At 45.8% G+C, this 19,129-nt stretch overlaps 1 protein-coding gene across 1 annotated transcript; it reads left to right on the forward strand.

The window, feature by feature from the left end:
* The first annotated feature begins 11,191 nt into the window (after nucleotides 1–11,191).
* On the forward strand, nucleotides 11,192–18,462 carry AVPR1B (arginine vasopressin receptor 1B). Its single transcript, XM_017880841.1, has 2 exons — nucleotides 11,192–12,292; nucleotides 17,613–18,462. The coding sequence occupies exons 1-2, from the start codon at nucleotides 11,353–11,355 to the stop codon at nucleotides 17,945–17,947; spliced, it is 1,275 nt and encodes a 424-aa protein (XP_017736330.1). The 5' UTR covers nucleotides 11,192–11,352; the 3' UTR covers nucleotides 17,948–18,462.
* Nucleotides 18,463–19,129: the final 667 nt, after the last annotated feature.

Genomic DNA, 19,129 nt, shown 5'->3' on the forward strand with positions numbered 1-19,129 from the left:
TTGCTCACCTTCGATGACACCACCCTGAAGCCCGGCCTGCTGTACGACATTCAGACATCCTCTGTCAGGGCAGTTGCCTATCCTGGTTGTTGAGTGGGACTCTGACTCGGAATCTGTGCCCACAAATCTGGCCCACGACTTCCCCCTTTAGCTCTGAATTTTCAGAATTCGAGTCCCTCCTTGGGTTGGGTGCTATTTTTCAGAAGGCCTGTTTTAAACACTGGTATCACCTGAGAAGAATAACAGCTCAGCATCTATTCCTCAGCACGCAGCCCTAACAGCTCAGCATGGGTCAGGATATTGTGGAATTGTACCATCATAGGACCCTAAAAGAGGTACTGCAAGGACCTTAGTGATCAACCAATCTAACTACCTTGTTTTACATAAGAGAAAACTGAGGCCAGAGTGATGAAGTGACATTATCAAGGGTATACTGAGTCATTGGCAGTACCGAGAGGAGAACTCAGGTTTCCCCATTTCAGGTCCAGTGTTTTTTCCCCCATATCTGCCATTCATCCCCCCTTCCTATAAAGGGCTATTGAGAACCCATTATGTGCCAGGAATTATGGAGAGAGCTGGGGATACAGAGGTGCCTAATAGACGACTCGGTCTTCATGCTGCCTACCTGTGCACATTGGCCACATGGATTAATGAACTCCCCTGCCCTCTGCCACCATCAGTGGGCACAGAATTGGTAAGTGTTGATGGGAAGATAAATGAAGAAGGATGTCCCTAATACAGGCTGCCATTTACCCATCCACCAACCCAACCCGAGCAGTAACACTTGCTGTGGGGGAATGCACATGAGAATATTGGGAACATGGCAGGAGTGTGTGTGGCGGGGGTGGGTGTGGGGCAGGAAGTAGAAGGAAAAAAGAAGCACAGATCTCTGAAAGCAGGCTTAGGAAGACACTGAAGCCAAACCTCCCTCCTCCTGTTGTAGCTGAAGGAGAGGAAGCAGATGTATACTTGGGCCAGCTTAAGATGAGTCTTGCTTAAGACTCTACTTCTCTAGAGGATCAAGGAAGCTCTGGCACTGAATACAAGAGCAGGAGGAAGCTGGACTCAGCAGCCATTCCCAGCCTCCCACCTCTTGGGTTCAGCAGCTGTACACCTCCCTGCTCCTGCACCCTGGACCCCTCTCTCCACAGGGCTCCTAGCCTCAAACAGTCAAGCCCACAAGTTGGCTGGGGGACAGCTTTCCCAGAAACTAGAAAGCTATGCTTTGCATCTATCCACTGTGAGTCACTGCCCTCATGTCATTAAGGAAGCTTATTGGAGTCTGATAGCTACAATGAGCTTAAAAGAAAACTAAAACTTTTCATGAAATGACAATAACTAGTTGAAAGTTTCAACTGTTCTCCCAAAGCAGTCAAGGGTGGTGTTATTTGAGCATAGCAAGATCGCCTCCTCTTCTAAGAAGCCGTGTCAGAGAGCTAAGTATGTACCCCTGGAGACTCCAGCCCCATTGCCAATGAAACTACGTCACACTAACTCTGCCTCTCCCCGCTCTTGGAGCTGAGGTCTGCGGAGGGGCTTCCAGGGGAGAGAGTTCCTATTCTATAAAGGGCTACCCCTCTCTAGATGCCAGGATGCCTAGACACTAGAGAGGGAAAGCCCTTTATAGAATCCCTCTGTGTTTCTGGCTGCCAGGATGCCTAGGCACTAGATCCCCTCACAGGCTTGAGAGCCTCCCAGAACCACTGTGCACACACATGCCCCTGATCCAGTGGGGCGACTGAACTTCTTACCACCATTAGAGTCATTTCTCTGATCTACTCTCTAAAAAGCCCCTGTAAAAATGCAGATCATATACTATACAAAGTATTATACTAGCCTCTCTACTTTTGTGAATTTTAGAAATTCTACAATCCAGTTGAAAAACAATAAGGCAATATTAGCTGGGAAGGATAATCATTTACTCATTCATGCCGGTTACATTCTGAATTAACATTCAATAAAAGTTTATTGAGCTTCTGTGATGTGCCAAGTCCATCGTACAAGCTTAGTTGGCTTTATTGGCTCCAGGGCTGAATCGTTTGCCTTAAGGCAGTGAATCAGATTCTCTGTGGGTGAGGTTTAGGCATTTTACAGTTTGCCCTGGAGATCTGAATGTGCAGCCAGGGTGGGGAACTGCTGCCCTCAGGGAGCGATGCACAGAAGGGGAAAAAAGAGCTCCTGGGTAGACTTGGGTCCCAGCCCTCCCCTGCTCCAGGTTGGACCATCTCTGTGCAATGTTAAGAATGCCATTTGTAGGCTGGGCATGGTGTCTCAAGCCTGTAATCCCAGCACTTTGGGAGGCCGAGGCAGGTGGATCACCTGAGGTAAGGAGTTCAAGACCAGCCTGACCAACATGGAGAAAACCCATCTCTACTAAAAATATCAAAACTAGCTGGGTCTGATGGCACATGCCTGTAATCCCAGCTACTTGGGAGACTGAGGCAGAAGAATCGCTTGAACCTGGGAGGCAGAAGTTGTGGTGAGCCGAGACTGCACCATTGCACTCCAATCTGGGAGACAAGAGTGAAACTCCGTCTCAAAAAAAAAAAAAAAAAAAAAAAAAAAAAAGAACACCACTTGTCTCTTTGGCTTTCAGTTTGGAGTTTCTTCTGGAAAATGAGAGAATGGGACTTGATAATCTTTGAGATCCTTTCCATAGTCCTCAGCCTCTTGGCCAGAACCAAAAGATAAGTCTCTTTCAACTGCAACATTTTGTGACTGTACAAGTTATCTTGTGATTAGAAGAGCAAAATGGAGACTTTCTGGGAGTCCCTGAAATCAAAACCGGCCAGGCTAACCCTCCTGTCATTCACACAATTCCTTTTACCTGTTTACTGTCCATCAAACTCAGTGTTAAACCAACTTAACAGAAGATGGTGGCAACATCAAGCAAGGGCTGCTCCTAGCTATAAAAGGTGCATAAATCTTCGTAAAGGTCCATATTCCCCAGACCACTTCCTCCACCCGGACATTTATGGAATGGTGAATCAAGGGTTGCCCGGGAAGATCTCTGTGCAGTACTGGCACAATGCAGGTCACAATGTTCTGAGAGGGTTTTGAGTCCTAACCAAGAAGAGGCTTCTGCAGGCCAAGCTCCCAAAGGCTTCAGGGAGAAAAATGTCCTTATTCACTTTCTTCTGTCCAGATCATGGTGTGGTAGAAGAGGGACACATGTCCCCACTCCTCTTTGGCAAATAATAATGCTGGAAGAATTTTGAATTCACCCTTTGGCTAAAATGGGAGATTGTTAATTGAAGAGACATTGATAAATATGTATTCTGAGAAAGAAATTTTATTTTTCATGATAGATCTGTTCCTGAAAACATGGTGTTCAAGTTGAACATATGAAAACAGAACTTCTTTCTTCTTCAATGGAAGTGACACCTAACAATTTGGGTTTAGATTTCTCCGCCTCTTACGTCCACTACTTGATAATGTAGAAACCAACATTCAAATCCAGGGAAGCAAATCCTTTTTTAAACGATTTGATTACATTATCTGAGGATAAATTGTGCCTTATTTTTTATTTTTAACTTTAATTTTGGGAGGGAGCTTCACAAACTCTTTATTTTCCCCTTAAGATCCAACTTTTGGTTCCTATGACATCAGTTTCAGATGAGGATGCACAAATCACTATTCCCATTACTATATTGGGAGGGTGGGGTACTGAAAATGTGCAATGTGAGTGTTGAGTCTTTGCTGGAAGGGTACTATCTGCTCATCCACCAAAGGGAAAGTGAATAGAAAATTCTTAAAACTAAAAAAATCAAGAAGTGGCAGTATGTAGTTGTTATTTAAAAAATCAAGGTTAATAGCAAATAAATCTACTAAATTGAATTTAAAATGGTGACCTACATCAAGAAATACCACAAGTCAAGTAAAAAGATCAGTGACAAAATCGGAAAAAATATTTGCAACTTAAATGTCAGACAAAGGTTAATTTCCATGGTATATAAAGTTTCTCAACAAGGATAATTAAAAAGGTCAACAATCAAAGAAGAATCAGCTAGATATATCAATAATTATTAGAAAAAGAAATGGAAATGACCCTTAATATTATGAAAAGATATTCAACCTCACTTAAAAGACATTCAAATCAAAGCTAAACTGAGATATTATTTTTGACCTATCAGATTGGCAAAAATCCAAAATTTAAGAATATACTGTTGGCAAGACTGGGAAAACAGACACTCATGCATTCCTAGTCAGAATGCAAATTGGTTCAATCCCTACAGAGGAAAATTTGGCAATATATAGCAGAATTGTTTGTGCATATACCCTTAACCCAGTAATCTCACTTCTAGGAGCCTATCACAAAGATTGCACTAGTGAAATATGAAACGATACGCACACACACACACACATATATAGATACATGTTTATCTTTATACATAGATCTATTTATCTATCTATAGAAAGAGGCAATTTATTATAGCACTATTTGTAACAGCAAGAATGGATACAATCAGAATGCTTATCAAAGGTGACTGGATAAATAAAGTATGGTATTTCCATACACTGAAGTATTAAAAAACTGCAAAAAGGAAAGAGAAACATCTCTGAATTCTCCCATGAAGTGATCTGCAGGATATGTTAAGTGAAAAAAAGAATTACAAAAAATATACAGTATACCACTTACATGTTTGCCACGCCAGAAAGCAATAGAGCTGTCAAAGAATACTAAGACTTATAAAAAGGACTCAGGATAAAATGGTACAGCCAATTTTGAAAAAGTTTGGCAGTTCCTCAAAAATGTGAACAGAGTTACCACATAACCCAGCAATTCCATTCCTAGGTATATACCCCCAAAATTAACAATGTATGTCCACATGAAAACTCATACATGAATGTTCATTAGCAGCATTATTTGTAATCTGTCCAAGGTGGAAACAATCCAAATGTCTATTGACTGATAAAAGATAAAATGTGGTGTATCCATACAAGGGAATATTATTTATCCATAGAAAAGAAGTACTGCTACATGTTATAATATGGATGAACCTTGAAAACACTGTGCTAAGTGAAAGAAGCCAGTCACAAAAGGCCACATATTGTATGATTCCATTTGCATGAAACGCCCAGAACAGGAAAATCTGTAGAGACAGAAAGTAGATTGGTGGTTGTTAGGAGCTGGGAGTGGCGGGGGGGGGGAATGGGTAGTGACTGCTAATGGGCATGTGGTTTCTTCTTCAGGTAAGGCAATTATCCTGCAATTAGATGGGGTGATAGTTGCACAACTTTTTGAACATACTAAAAACCATTGAACTGTACATTTTAAAAGAGTGACTTTAATAGTATATTGAATTGTTTCTCAATCAAAAAGGTATACACATTAGGGCTGGGCGTGGCGGCTCACACCTGTAATCCCAGCACTCTGGGGGGCTGAGGCAGGAAGACAACTTGAGATCAGGAGTTCGAGACCAGCCTGGCCAATACGGTGAAACCCCATCTCTACCAAAAATACAAAAATTAGCGGAGGCATGGTGGTGGGCGCCTGTAATTTCAGGTACTCAGGAGGCTGAGGCAGGAGAATTGCTTAAACCCGGGAGGTGGAGGTTGCAGTGAGCCAAGATCGTGCCAGTGTACTCCAGCCTGGGGAACAGAGCAAGACTGTCTCAAAAAAGAAAAAAAAAAGATATATACATTAAATTTTTAAAGTAAATATTCATCGATAAACAACAACACAAAAGGACTAAGGTACCAACATAAATCAGCTTCATTTGCCAAAGGCGGGACAATTTGAGCATCAAAGTAATAACTATAAGTGACTCAAACGTATAAAATGTGTTTAATTCTATGGTTTGGCCAGGCGTAGTGGCTCACACCTGTAATCCCAGCACTTTGGGAGGCCTAGGCGGGTGGATCATGAGGTCAGGAGTTCAAGACCAGCCTGGCCAAGATGGTGAAACCCCGTCTCTACTAAAAATACAAAAAAAATTAGTCAGGCATGGTGGCACACACCTGTAATCCCAGCTACTCCGGAGTCTGAGGCAGAGAATTGCTTAAACCTGGAGGGGCGGTGGTTGCAGTGAGCTAAGATCGCACCACTGCACTCCAGCCTGGGTGACAGAGCGAGACTCCATCTCAAAAAAAAAAAAAAAAAATTCCGATTTGAAGAATTCCAGAAAACAAATTTATTATCTTGAAAACTATTAATAATGGAAAAAGAAGCATTTATTCTGTCTTTTCTGTATAAACTATGCCTAAGGATAACCAAATAGTTGATGAGAGAAGAATCTCTTTACAGAATTATTTAAATTAATAAACAATGAAGGAATAATAGAACATGATCACTTTGCAAAGAGATGAATTATTGGATCTGTGCCATAATTAACAATGGCAGATAACATCACAAAAAGAGAGACAATCACACATTACGTATCCCTGATGGATGCACCCAATAACACCTATGAAACAGTCTTGCTAAAAAACTAAACTAAACAAATCTAACCAGAATCTGATCAGGCATCAGCATTTTGAAAACATCATGGGAAATTCTACAAAACAATCTGGTTTCTTCAACAACAACACTGCAAGGAACAAAGCATACAAAAGGATGGAAGTGTAATCTGCAAATCACAAACCTAAGAGGCACATTAACCAATGCCAATGCATGAACCTTATTTGAATCTGGATTTAAACAAATAAACCGCTATTGGTTCTATTCCTCTGGAGAACGCTGACTAATACAGAGATGGTAAGGTGTTGAAGTTATATTTAAGAGTGCTCATCCTTTAGAAATACATATATGAAATACAGATAAAATGATATGATGCCTGACATTTGCTTCAGAATAATCTAAGGATGGAAGGAAATGGATAAAGATTTAGATGAAACAGATTGGCTATCTGTTGGTAATTGTTAAAGCTGGATGATGAAAGTATGGCGTTTCCTCATGGTATTCTCTCTGCTTTTGTATATGGTTACAGTTTTCTTTAGTAAAAAATTAAAAAATGGAAGAAAATGAAAATAGGAAACTGAAAATATTAGTAGTGTGGGGAATTACTTTTTCTCATAACAACTACTGTAGAATCATTTGACTCTTTATAATATGTGTATGTAAAACTAAGTATCTTTTAAAAATTAAAAAGTGAAGAGGACCTACCATAAACATAACATGTAATGGTGAAACTTTAGGTGCATTCTCATTAAATGTAGAAACATCAGTGACGCCTGCTCTTTGACATTGTACTGGAGTCTTAACCTTCGCAATAAGACAAGAAAAAGATGAGCTAAATAGAATTGGAGAAAAAAATTATTGTTGTTTGCAGACAATACTGTGTGTATAGATAATCCAAAATTATTTACAAGCTGCAGGAAAACTGCTGGATATAAGAGCAAGGCACAAAAATCAACACTGTTCCCATATACTGGCAATAATCAGTAGTAACTAGAAAATGTGGTATAACAATATTATATACACAATGGCAACAGAAACTGTAAGATACACAGAAATAAATCTATCAAAAGATGGGAAGACATTTTTGAAGAAAATTATAAAACATTATTGAGGGACATAAGAATAGACCTGAATGAAATCACAAATATATTAATTATCTCCCAAATTAATCTCTAAAGTCAATGCCTCAAACCAAAAGCTCAACAACGGAACTTTTTTGGAAGTCAATAAACTGATAACAAATTTCACCATTTCAAAATTGTGAGAAACGTTTAAAAAATGAGAACAAAGGGAGGCTTGTTTTTACCAAGTATTAAGGCTCATTAGAAAGCTGTCGTACATAAGATAGTGAAATATTGGGACAGGGATAGAAAAATAAATTAATAGAATAGGCCAGAGATTCCAGAAATAGCCTCATAGGAAATTTGAAATAATATATTATACAGATGATAGTTGAAAAATGATGGACAATTCAATAAATGGAGTAATTGGTTTGCCCTGCTGGGGAAAAAATGAAGTTAGAGTCTTACTCCACACATAACACAAAAATAAATTCCAGATGGATTAAAGCTCTAAATGTGAAAAACAAAAGTTAAATTTGTTAGAAGAAAATACAGGGGGAAATATTTCCATTCTCAAGGTACAGAACACAAGACACAAAAAGCCAAAATAATAAAAGGAGGAATTGATTGCATCATAAATTAAATTTTCTGTGTGAACAAATGACCCCATCCAAAGCAAAAAGATAGTGACAGATTAGAGAAAACATTTTCAACATATTAGAATATATAGAGGTCCTACAATTTGATAGGGAAAACAACCTAATAAAAAGTTGAGCAGAAGATATGAATGATTTACAGAAGAGAAAATCCAAACAACAAATAAATACAAGGAAAGATACTCAAAATACTTAGCAATCAGAGAAATAAAAAAGCAAAATGAGATGCTATTTTACACCTATCAGGTTGATAAAAATTAAAAAGTCTGAATGTGAAGATGTTGGGAAACTGAAATGCAGCTGGTTGGACAACTCATTTAGTACAACTAATTTAGAGATAAAATTCAGGATATGGTCCTATTTAGTTGAAAACTTATAAAGTATATGATACAACAATACTTATACTCAGCATATACTTCTAGATATACACCTGGGAGAAATTCTGACATATGAACACAAACAGGCATATGAGAACATTCCCTGTAGCAGTTAAAAATGAATGAACTAGATCTACTCTATGTATCAGCATAGACAGATGTCAAAAATAATGTAGAATTTATTTATTTATTTATTGTTGGAGACCGAGTTTCGTTCTTGTCATCCAGGCTGGAGTGTAATGGCCTGATCTCAGCTTACTGCAAGTGATTCTCCTGCCTTAGCCTCAGCTGGGATTACAGGTGCCCGCCACCATGCCTGGCTAATTTTTGTATTTTTAGTAGAGATGGGGGTTTCACCATGTTGACCAGGCTGGTCTCAAACTCCTTACCTCAGGTGATCCACCCACCTCAGCATCCCAAAGTGCTGGGATTACAGGCGTGAGCCACCACGCCCGACCATAATGTAGAATTTTAAAAGCAATTTCCAGAATAGTACAATGTATCATTTATTGGGAGTAAGAGAATGGGGACAAACATAGACAGCGGTTTTGAGAAGTTCTGCTGTGAAATGGTAGGGATTGTAACAGCTGGAAGTGGGAGTATAGTGGCTGAGGAGAGTTATAATTTTTTTTTTTCTTTTTAATGAATGTTACTAGAGCTTGTTTGCAAATAGGTGGGAATGATCTGGTAGAGAGACTGAAAAATCACCTACAAAGAGCGAAATCCTTTGGAAGGTGGAAGCTTGGGCTCCAAAGCACAAAAGGAGGATGCTACTATACTTTAGGCAGCTAAATGGTAAGTGGCCATGGGATGGAATGAAGGCCCTGAATTTGTAGGCTGTTGCAGAGATAGAACCTTCAAGAAGTAATGCTAATTGGCTGTCTGGTGACATTATAAAGGGGAGTCTGGTTAAAAGGCAGGACAAAGGCCAGACGCGGTGGCTCACGCCTGTAATCCCAGCACTTTGGGAGGCAGAGGCGGGTGGATCACCTGAGGTCAGGAGTTCGAGACCAGCCTGGCCAAAATGGTGAAACCCCGTCTCTACTAAAAATACGAAATTACCTGGGCGTAGTTTGATTGTTTGTGATCCCAGCTACTTGGGAGGCTGAGGAGGGAGAATCTCTTGAGCCTGAGAGGTGGAGGTTGCAGTGGGTTGAGATCATGCCATTACACTCCAACCTGGCCACAGAGCAAGACTCTGTCTCAAAAACAAACAAAAAAAAAAAGAGGCGGGACAAAAGGACCTACCTATGGTCACAGACTCTGCCCTTTCTGAGAGTCTGGGACCATGCTATTGTCACTCCTAACCTCTAATTTGCTCCAGGGAGAGTCCTAACGGTCCATCAGGCATACTGGAGATAATGTGAATTCAACAGCCAACACCACACAATACCTTCTCTATTGAGCTGTAAGCTGCCTCTGGACTGGATGGGGTTTTGTTTTTATTCTTACCCTCAACACCAGTGCCTCTCACACAGAATTTAGCCAAGCCGGTTAGGTGCTAAGTGCTGCTGCTGCGCTATCAGAATGGCACACGGGGCTGGTTCTAGACCGGCCTCTGCTGCTTACTCGTTCAGTAATCTTCTTAGAGCAAGTTCTTGAACTTCTCTGGGCCTCTTTTCTACCTCGCAGAGTGGTTAACTGCGTTTAGGATCTTGGAAGCACCTAACGCAGGAAAAGCACATAAGCCAGAAGTCTCTTAGGGACGCAAACACCAGGAATTTCTCCCGCTGTCCCCGTCGGTCAAACTCCTTCCACCCCCCACCTCCACAAATATCCTCACTTTTTATTCCTCTCCCTATGCCTCTCAGTCCCTCAACAGGGTCTGCGATCAGACGTCACTCCCAGGTGACTGGCAATCAGGGATGCCGCCTCGCCAACCTGGCCACCCTTGAAGATTGTGGATCCTGCACCGGCTAGCCGGCTGGCAGGGGGCGCGCCAACAGAGCCGCCAGCCGAAGTGCCCCCGGGGGTGGGAGGAGTGACCGCCTCTCACCAACCCGCAGGGATGACTCCACCTGTGGAGAGACGGCCCGAGAGTTCCAGGGTGAGTGCACGGAGGAGCTTATCTGCCTGCCTGCCTGCGGGTCGGTGGATCCTGCCGGCTGCTGGGTGCTGGCTTGCGTCGCCTGCTTGACTCGCTCCCTGTCCCTGGTCCGCTACCCACTCTGGCCCCCCTCCCTCCAGCAGCCGGCCTCTCAGTCCCCCCGCCGGGTGGTTGCCTGCGAGCCTCACTCCGCCCTCCTCTGCTGGAGCCAACTGGCGAGCCGCAGGCCGCTGGGCTCTGCCTGGGAGCCCATAAAACCCCACCTGGCCGCTCCGCTGCGCTCCCGCCGCTGCTCACCAGGCACAGCCAGTGGACTTGGCTGGGGCTTCCAGCCCTGAGCGCGACACCGACAGCCCCGGACCGCGCCTCCAAGCAGGCTGAAGGGCTTCCGCTCTTGGCTTCCAGAAAAGTTTGGAGAAAGTGAATTTGAGGTGGATTGGAGAGTGGTAGCCCCTCCCCAGCCTTCTTTCCCTTCCAGAAGCCTCACTCTGCACAGCCTCCCCCATTCTTCCCGTCCTGATTCCCCGTCTTCCTGATCCCTCCTTCTCTCTCTCCTGGGTCCGTTCTCCTCACTGGGATCAGCGATCGATCGCAGTCACATTGTCTCCTTCCATATTTCATCCTCCCTCCTCCTCTCTATCCCTGTCCTCTGAATGATTTCCACCTACTTGCAAGCCTTCTCCCTGTCATTCTCACGCTTCTCCTTTCTCTCTGCCTTCAGCCTTTCCTTTGCCACTCCATTGTATCCATCAAATCTCTCCACGTGCATCCACATCCTCCCTCCATCCTCCCCTCCCAGCATACCTTGCTCATGGATTCCGGGCCTCTGTGGGATGCCACCCCCACTCCCTGGGGCACCCTCTCTGCCCCCAATGCCACAACACCCTGGTTGGGCCGGGATGAGGAGCTGGCCAAGGTGGAGATCGGAGTCCTGGCCACTGTCCTGGTGCTGGCCACTGGGGGCAACCTGGCTGTGCTGCTGACCCTGGGCCAGCTGGGCCGCAAGCGCTCCCGCATGCACCTGTTCGTGCTGCACCTAGCCCTGACAGACCTGGCCGTGGCGCTCTTCCAGGTGCTGCCCCAGCTGCTGTGGGACATCACCTACCGTTTCCAGGGCCCCGACCTCCTGTGCAGGGCCGTCAAGTACCTGCAGGTGCTCAGCATGTTCGCCTCCACCTACATGCTGCTGGCCATGACGCTGGACCGCTACCTGGCTGTCTGTCACCCCCTGCGCAGCCTCCAGCAGCCCGGCCAGTCCACCTACCTGCTCATCGCTGCTCCCTGGCTGCTGGCCGCCATCCTCAGCCTTCCTCAAGTCTTCATTTTTTCCCTGCGGGAGGTAATCCAGGGCTCAGGGGTGCTGGACTGCTGGGCAGACTTCCGCTTCCCTTGGGGGCTACGGGCCTACCTCACCTGGACCACCCTGGCTATCTTCATCCTGCCGGTGACCATGCTCACGGCCTGCTACAGCCTCATCTGCCATGAGATCTGTAAAAACTTAAAAGTCAAGACACAGGCCTGGCGAGTGGGAGGAGGGGGCTGGAGGACTTGGGACAGGCCCTCACCTTCCGCCTCAGCTGCCACCACTCAGGGGCTGCCATCTCGGGTCAGCAGCATCAACACCATCTCACGGGCCAAGATCCGAACCGTGAAGATGACCTTTGTCATCGTGCTGGCCTACATCGCTTGCTGGGCTCCCTTCTTCAGTGTCCAGATGTGGTCCGTGTGGGACGAGAATGCCCCTAATGAAGGCAAGTGGGGTCTGTGTGGGGGCAGTGAGGTGGGAGAGACAGGAAGAGAGGATGGGGGATTAGGTCAGGGTTACAATGCCTCCCAGGGCCAGGCAGGTGACAAACTAGTGGGGCAATGAAGTAAGATGGTGCCTCCTCCAAGTGAAAAGGGGCAGTTATGGCTACCCTACCAATGCCATGTCAATACTCATCCAGCCTACCAATGCCATGTCAGTATCTTTTATGTGAAATTTCCAGCTTTAAAAATTTTGGTAACTAACAATTTTAAAATGCCGTGTGGTACTAGTGAAATATGGCCATTAGCACATTTGGCCACCAACTACCAATTTGCTGGATGGGCTTTAAAATCATAGAATGGGCCGGGCGCGGTGGCTCAAGCCTGTAATCCCAGCACTTTGGGAGGCCGAGACAGGCAGATCACGAGGTCAGAAGATCGAGACCATCCTGGCTAACATGGTGAAACCCCGTCTCTACTAAAAAAAATACAAAAAAAACTAGCCGGGTGAGGTGGTGGGCGCCGGTAGTCCCAGCTCCTCGGGAGGCTGAGGCAGGAGAATGGCGTAAACCCGGGAGGTGGAGCTTGCAGTGAGCTGAGATCCGGCCACTGCACTCCAGCCCGGGTGACAGAGCGAGACTCTGTCTCAAAAATAAATAAATAAATAAATTAAAATAAAATAAAATCATAGAATGATAGCAATTTGTGGCCCATGAACTTGCTCTCTCAGCCTCTTCCCTCCTGCACCTGGACATGCCTTTGAGCTCCTTCTCAACAGACACTTCCAGTTAATTAGACTTGGCACATGAAAACCCTGAAATTTCCAGTTCAACCTCTTCATGTTACTAATAAGGAAACAGAGGCTCAGAGAAGAAATGTTACCAGCTGATGTGGTGAAGTCCCGGGTTCTTGGTGCCACAAACAAAGAATTGGATGTGACACACACAAATAGCAAAGTAGCAAAAGTTTATTAAGCACAGTAACACTCTCGGAGAGGGGAGAGCGGGCTGACCTCTGTGAAATGAGATCGGCATCAGTTTGGTGTACTTTGCACCTTTTTATGTGTTCTTTTTTTTCTCTTCCTGAGCTGCCTAATCTTTAGCCAGCATCTGCCTTTTGATAGGTGGGTTGCTTAGTTACTTTGGCCCTTGTGCACTTGCACGTGGCCTTCATCTCAATTTTAAGTGCATGCATTCTATGCTGTACCTATGCATGAGCTTTAATGAGCTGATTCTCATATGGGGTCATTTTAGGGATACTTTTTCTCTCTAACACACATGCCCATCTCTGAGGAGCTGCCCCTTACTGGGTTGGTCTGGATCTAGCCAACCAAGGGGCTCTTGATTGACTTCATATAACTTTTGTTTTGGTTCAACTTCTGCTTTTTATCTTGCCTCTTGCTCACCCTCCTCTTTATCCTGCTTCTGCTCCTACTCATTCTGCTTTTTATCCAACCTCTAATTCCCTCTGCTGTTTTCCTGCCTCAGAACCATGACTTGCCCCAGGCCTCACAGCTAGGGAGTGACAAAGTGAAGAATAAAGCCCAAGTCTTCTGTCTCCTTGTCTTTTTCCTCAACCTCATTAATAACTCTGATTTTAAAAGTGGTTATAAAAGGAGAGAGACCTTTCTTCTGTGTGAAAAGCAAAATGGGAACCTCTAAGAGAACTGTGCTCCAGCTGGCACATGGGAGGCCTGGCTCTCATCATTTTTCTGAGAGATGAAATAGAGGAGAGATGAAATAGAAGAGAGGGGAAATAGAGGAGAGGAGAAATAGAGGAGAGATGAAATAGAGGAGAGCCATTCATGAATTTAACACAACCATGCAAGAGAAGTGCAAAAGTAATACCAAACTTCCTCTTAATACAATATCCCTTCTTAATCTAACCCTTTTGACATTGTCTAGGCAAGAGACTATTTGCAGATTATCCTTTAAGCAATGAGCATATTAATTCTAACCAACTGTGGGGACCTCCCTGCTCAAGCCAAGCACAGAATAGAAGGAAGGAGGGTTTCCTAGGTACAGGCACATTCAGCCCTCATGCTACTGAGGAGTGGCCTTCTGTATTTTACATTTGAGTCACTTGAGACTCATAGAGGTAAAATAACTGGTCCAAAATGCCACTGCTAGTGAGAGACAGAGCTCGGGCTTGAATTGAGGTCTTTATGGGCCAAGCTTTATCCAGGTCATGGCTTTACTCCCAACATTGTGGCTTAGCCAGTGGCACCGGGGTGAGATGTCATCTGCCTGTTTATTGAGGAGAAGATGGTGCTCCTGCCACTTAGCCAGTGCAGACTTTCCTGCTTGCCCGTGGTGTCCACCATCATCATCAACCTGTCCCTCAACACCTCAGCCCTCGCTTGAGTACAGTGATTTACCACTTACCAAGGACTTCTCTGGGCAAGGAATGCATGGGACAGTGGGTTGCCCCAAAGGGTTATCTTACAGACAATGTGCTCCCAGGAAAATGAAAGCCCTTGGGGCAGAAATTCATTACTTTAAACTTGCTTTCCAGTACACAAAGTTCCCCTCCACCGTATGCTGGCCTCCAGGCCCCCTGGCCCCAAGTCTTTGGTCAGAGCCTGCCTGTTTGCTTGTCCCTGCCCCTGTCCCCGACCATCAGCTGAGTTTCTGGCAAGAGGCAACGGAGGCCAGGACTGGGTGTGATGTATCTACCCTCAAGGGCTGGGAAGCGCAACTGCCACTGCCTCTGGCACCTCCTCTGCAGCACTGCCTCTGTGGCATATCTCTAGCCCCTACCAAGGCCTGGCTCAGGTGAGCCAAACCAAACAGGCACTCCTAAATGAAGGAAACTGTGGACCTCCTTTGTCCCTGGCTTAATCTTGGACACTAAAGGCACACTGATGGAGCAGACAGGATGAATACTGTCCCCTCAGCCAAAGCCACTTCCCAAATCTTCCGCAATTTGTAGTTACACATTAACTAGGGAGCAGGCCGGAACTCAGGCAAAACGGAAGGAAGACTGAGTTTGTTTTTGAGGCTTGTCCCTTGTATTAGTCCATTTGCACTGCTATGAAGGAATACCTGAAACTGAGAAATTTATAAAGAAAAGAGGTTTATTTTGGCTTATGGTTCTGCAGGCTGTACAAGTAGCATGGTGCCAGGCTGGGTGTGGTGGCTCATGCCTGTAATCCCAGCACTGTGCAAGGCTGAGGCAGGGGGATCAACTGATTCCAGGAGTTCAAAACCAGCCTGAGAAACAGTGAAACCTCATCTCTACTCAATATAAAAAAATTAGCCAGGCGTGGTGGCACAATGTTCACCCCTGTGGTCCGATCTACTGAGGAGGCTGAGGTAGAAGGATTGCTTGAGCACAGGAGCCATAATCACACACTGCACTCCAGCCTGAGGGTCAGAGCGAGACCCTATCTCAAAAAGAAAATAAAAAAGAAGCATAGTGCCAGCATCTGCTTCTAGCAAGGGCCTCAGGAAGCTTCCAATCATGGCAGAAGGTGAAGGGGGAAGCCAGCGTATCACACGGCAAGAGAGGACAAGAGAGAGAAGAGAGAGGTCCCAGATTCTTTCAAACAATCAACCCGTGTCCAACACCGGGGGTTACATTTCAGTATGAGATTTGGAGGGCACAAACATCCAAACTCTCTCTCTCTCTCTCTCTCTCTCTCTCTCTCTCTTTCTTGAGATGGAGTCTTGCTCTTGTCACCCAGGCTGGAGTGCAATGGCATGATCTCAGCTCACTGCAATCTGCCTCCCAGGTTCAAGCAATTCTCCCGCCTCAGCCTCCCGAATAGCTAGGGCTACAGGTGCGCATCACCACGCCTGGCTAATTTTCTGTATTTTTAGTAGAGACGGGAATTCACCATGTTGGTCAGGCTGGTCTTGAGCTCCTGACCTCAGGTGATCCACCCACCTCGACCTCCCAAAGTGTTGGGATTACAGGCATGAACCACTGCACCTGGCCGACATCCAAACCATATCATCCCTCCTCCACTTCCAGGTGCTTCCCACTCTACCTTCACTTCTGTTCCCTGAACCAGTCCATCCAGGCCCAGATACCTTCAGCTTCCCACCTGTATGACTCATGCCCTTTATCAAATGTTCTCGGCCTATGTCTTCCCTTCTCTTGAGCCATGAGTTGCCACACCCATGAGCATGCCCCTGGGACATGTGCACAAGGAGCCAGTGTATCTGAAGCTTTCACAGTGCCTTGCAGAGTAGGCACTTGAGCTTTGCCTTTTATTTTGCTGGTTGAAGCTCTGGTGGAGTATAGGATCTCTACCTTGGAGCTGAAAGACTTCGAGTTGCAACTGTTATTAACTGTGCTATAAAAACTAGAAAGCTTACTTCTAAGGTTCCTTCCAATTCTGAAACTGCTTTCACTGATTCTACAACCTCCACTGAAGAGTAAGGTGACTCAGTATGCTGCCTATGCCATGGCTATAACCATGACAAATCTAGCAGGAGGCCAAAGCTCATCCCAGCAGCTTTTCTGTTGCCATGAGGGTTTCATTTAGTCTTTAGAAAGAACATTTTGTCTGGAAGGAATTTTATAGCCTTGACATCCTCACATTTTGACTGCCCAAGAGAGAAATTAGTTTTTCCCTACAGAAAGGTGCATTTCCTAGGCACAATCTAAGAACACAGAACAAGTTCCAGTCTGGAGAGGGATGCTTGGAGGCCCAGTACGTAGAAGCTGCCCCCTCAGCTGCAGGCGGCAATGATGACATAGGTGTCTATAGGGCAGTCATGCTCCATTGACTGCCCCATCAGATCCCCAGCATTGGGCCAGGCAGAGTTGATGCCCACACACTCAATGACTGAATATAGAATGAGTGGGCCTGCCCCTGAGGAATGGAAGGGGACAGAGTCCAGGAGGCCATGTGAATCCACGATCTATGATGTAAGTGGGGATGGAGATGGATGAGGCCTGAGCTTGGTTATTTTCCCTGCCTGTTTTACAGAAGTTGTCTCATTCTAGATCTACATCCATTAGGGGACTCAAGGTTTAAGTTTTGTAAAAAAGTTGGTTTCTCCTATCTGGCCTGATCCTATCCCTGACAACATTCCTTCTTCTCAATTAAACTTGAAGCAAACCTCAGCTCCTACCTTCACCCTGCAGTTACACAACAAAAACGAACAAACAAAATCAGCATGGTAAGACTCTGGAGCCAGGAGTCCCAGGTTCAAGTCTCAGCTGTGTGTCTCTCTAATTATAGGATCCTGAGTGACTCCCTTCTCTTCTCTAGGACTCAGTTTCCTCATCGGTTCCTCATCTGTGGGGCCTGGACGCTCTCCCGGGTCCCTTCGAGCTGCCATTCTGAGGCTTCTCATGCTTCTCTCTTGGTAGATTCCACCAATGTGGCTTTCACCATCTCCATGCTTCTGGGAAGCCTCAACAGCTGCTGCAACCCCTGGATCTACTTGGGCTTCAACAGCCACCTGCTACCGCGGCCCCTGCGTCACCTTGCCTGCTGTGGGGGTCGCCAGCCCAGGATGTGCCGGCGGCTCTCTGATGGCAGCCTCTCGAGTCGCCACACCACGCTGCTGACCCACTCCAGCTGCCCGGCCACCCTCAGCCTTAGCCTCAGCCTAACCCTCAGCGGGAGGCCCAGACCTGAAGAGTCACCAAGGGACTTGGAGCCGGTGGATGGGGAAGCCACCGAGGAGACCATCATCTTTTAGGAAAGACTCGCTGGGGTCTGGCATTGCCCCCAGGACTAGTGGAGGTTCTCTGCCAACCTCAGGCACTGGTCATGAGAGCTGGGAGGGTGAGGGTTGGAGTTAGAGGAGCCCTGTCTGAAGCGGGGTGAAAAGGCCAGAGTGGGCCCCCTATCCTGGTGTCATAGCTGCCCCAAGAGTGAAGGCTGCCTCATGAGCTCCCAATCTCAGATGCTGGCAGTCGGGGAGAATCAAACTGCCTGTCTCCCTGTTCCTGCCATATTCACAGGGTGTCCATACACACATGGTGTCCCAGATCTAGGCAGGCCTAGGATGGGGCCATCTAGGGATCCACGGGGGGCAGGAACCCAGAGGTTGGCCTTGTGCTCTGGCTACCTGTCTCCATTCTAACCTAACTGGCACATCTCAGCCTAACCAGGAGAGGGAAGAAGTGAAAAACTGTGAAGAGGACTCTATTTGGATCCTGGATTTTTTTTTTTTTTTGATAGAGAGAAAATTGTTTCATGAAGAAAAGTGAATGGGTATGTAGGGCTTACCCTGTTGTGCTCAGCTGTCTGTTGAGGGGAGGTGGTCTCATGAAGATGCAGGATTCAGTACCGTACCTGGTACCTAGCAGGATCTCTGCAAATGCCAGTTCCTCCTCTCCCCATGCCACCCCCTATGACAGCGTGGATGACAGGGGAAAGTGTTGTCTATTCTCTGTGATCTGGTCCACTGTGAGTGTGGGTGGAAGGAAAGAGGGAGGGAAGCAGATGAAAATGGTCATCATAAAATTAACAGCAGGAATAAGCCTCAAGGGCAGTGGGGACTCCTTGCCCTCCCTCCTTTCCCTAACCTGCCCCCCAGGGAGTCCAGCCTGCTCCTTCCTCAGGGGCTACAAACAGGGGACCTCCTTTGAAAAAAGGTGACGTCGTTGTGGCTCTGGACACCCTCCAGGCTCTTCAGAGCTTCCACCATGAATCGTATGGATGCTGTGATCCAGTTAGGAGCCCAGGTTTGAATCTCAGTTCTGCCTTCAGTATCTGTGTGACCTTGGGTGAGTCACCATACATTTCCAGGACTCAGTCTCCTCACCTGTATAACAGTTGAGATGATCTCTAAGCTCCAACCTTCCATGATTCTGTAATCCTGAAAATGGTGTTACAGAGAAACACAAAGGATATTGTAAGCAACAGGGTCTAGAAG

The sequence above is a fragment of the Rhinopithecus bieti genome, unplaced genomic scaffold (assembly GCF_001698545.2).
Source record: "Rhinopithecus bieti isolate Rb0 unplaced genomic scaffold, ASM169854v2 scaffold_12049, whole genome shotgun sequence".
Taxonomy (NCBI): Eukaryota; Metazoa; Chordata; class Mammalia; order Primates; family Cercopithecidae; genus Rhinopithecus; species Rhinopithecus bieti.

What these genes read in the sequence shown, in the direction of transcription:
- AVPR1B (XM_017880841.1), top strand. Translation starts at nt 11,353, where the DNA reads ATGGATTCCGGGCCTCTGTGGGATGCCACCCCCACTCCCTGGGGCACC. An exon ending in CGAGAATGCCCCTAATGAAG is followed by an intron (nt 12,293 to 17,612) that starts GCAAGTGGGGTC and finishes CTCTCTTGGTAG; the next exon opens with ATTCCACCAATGTGGCTTTC.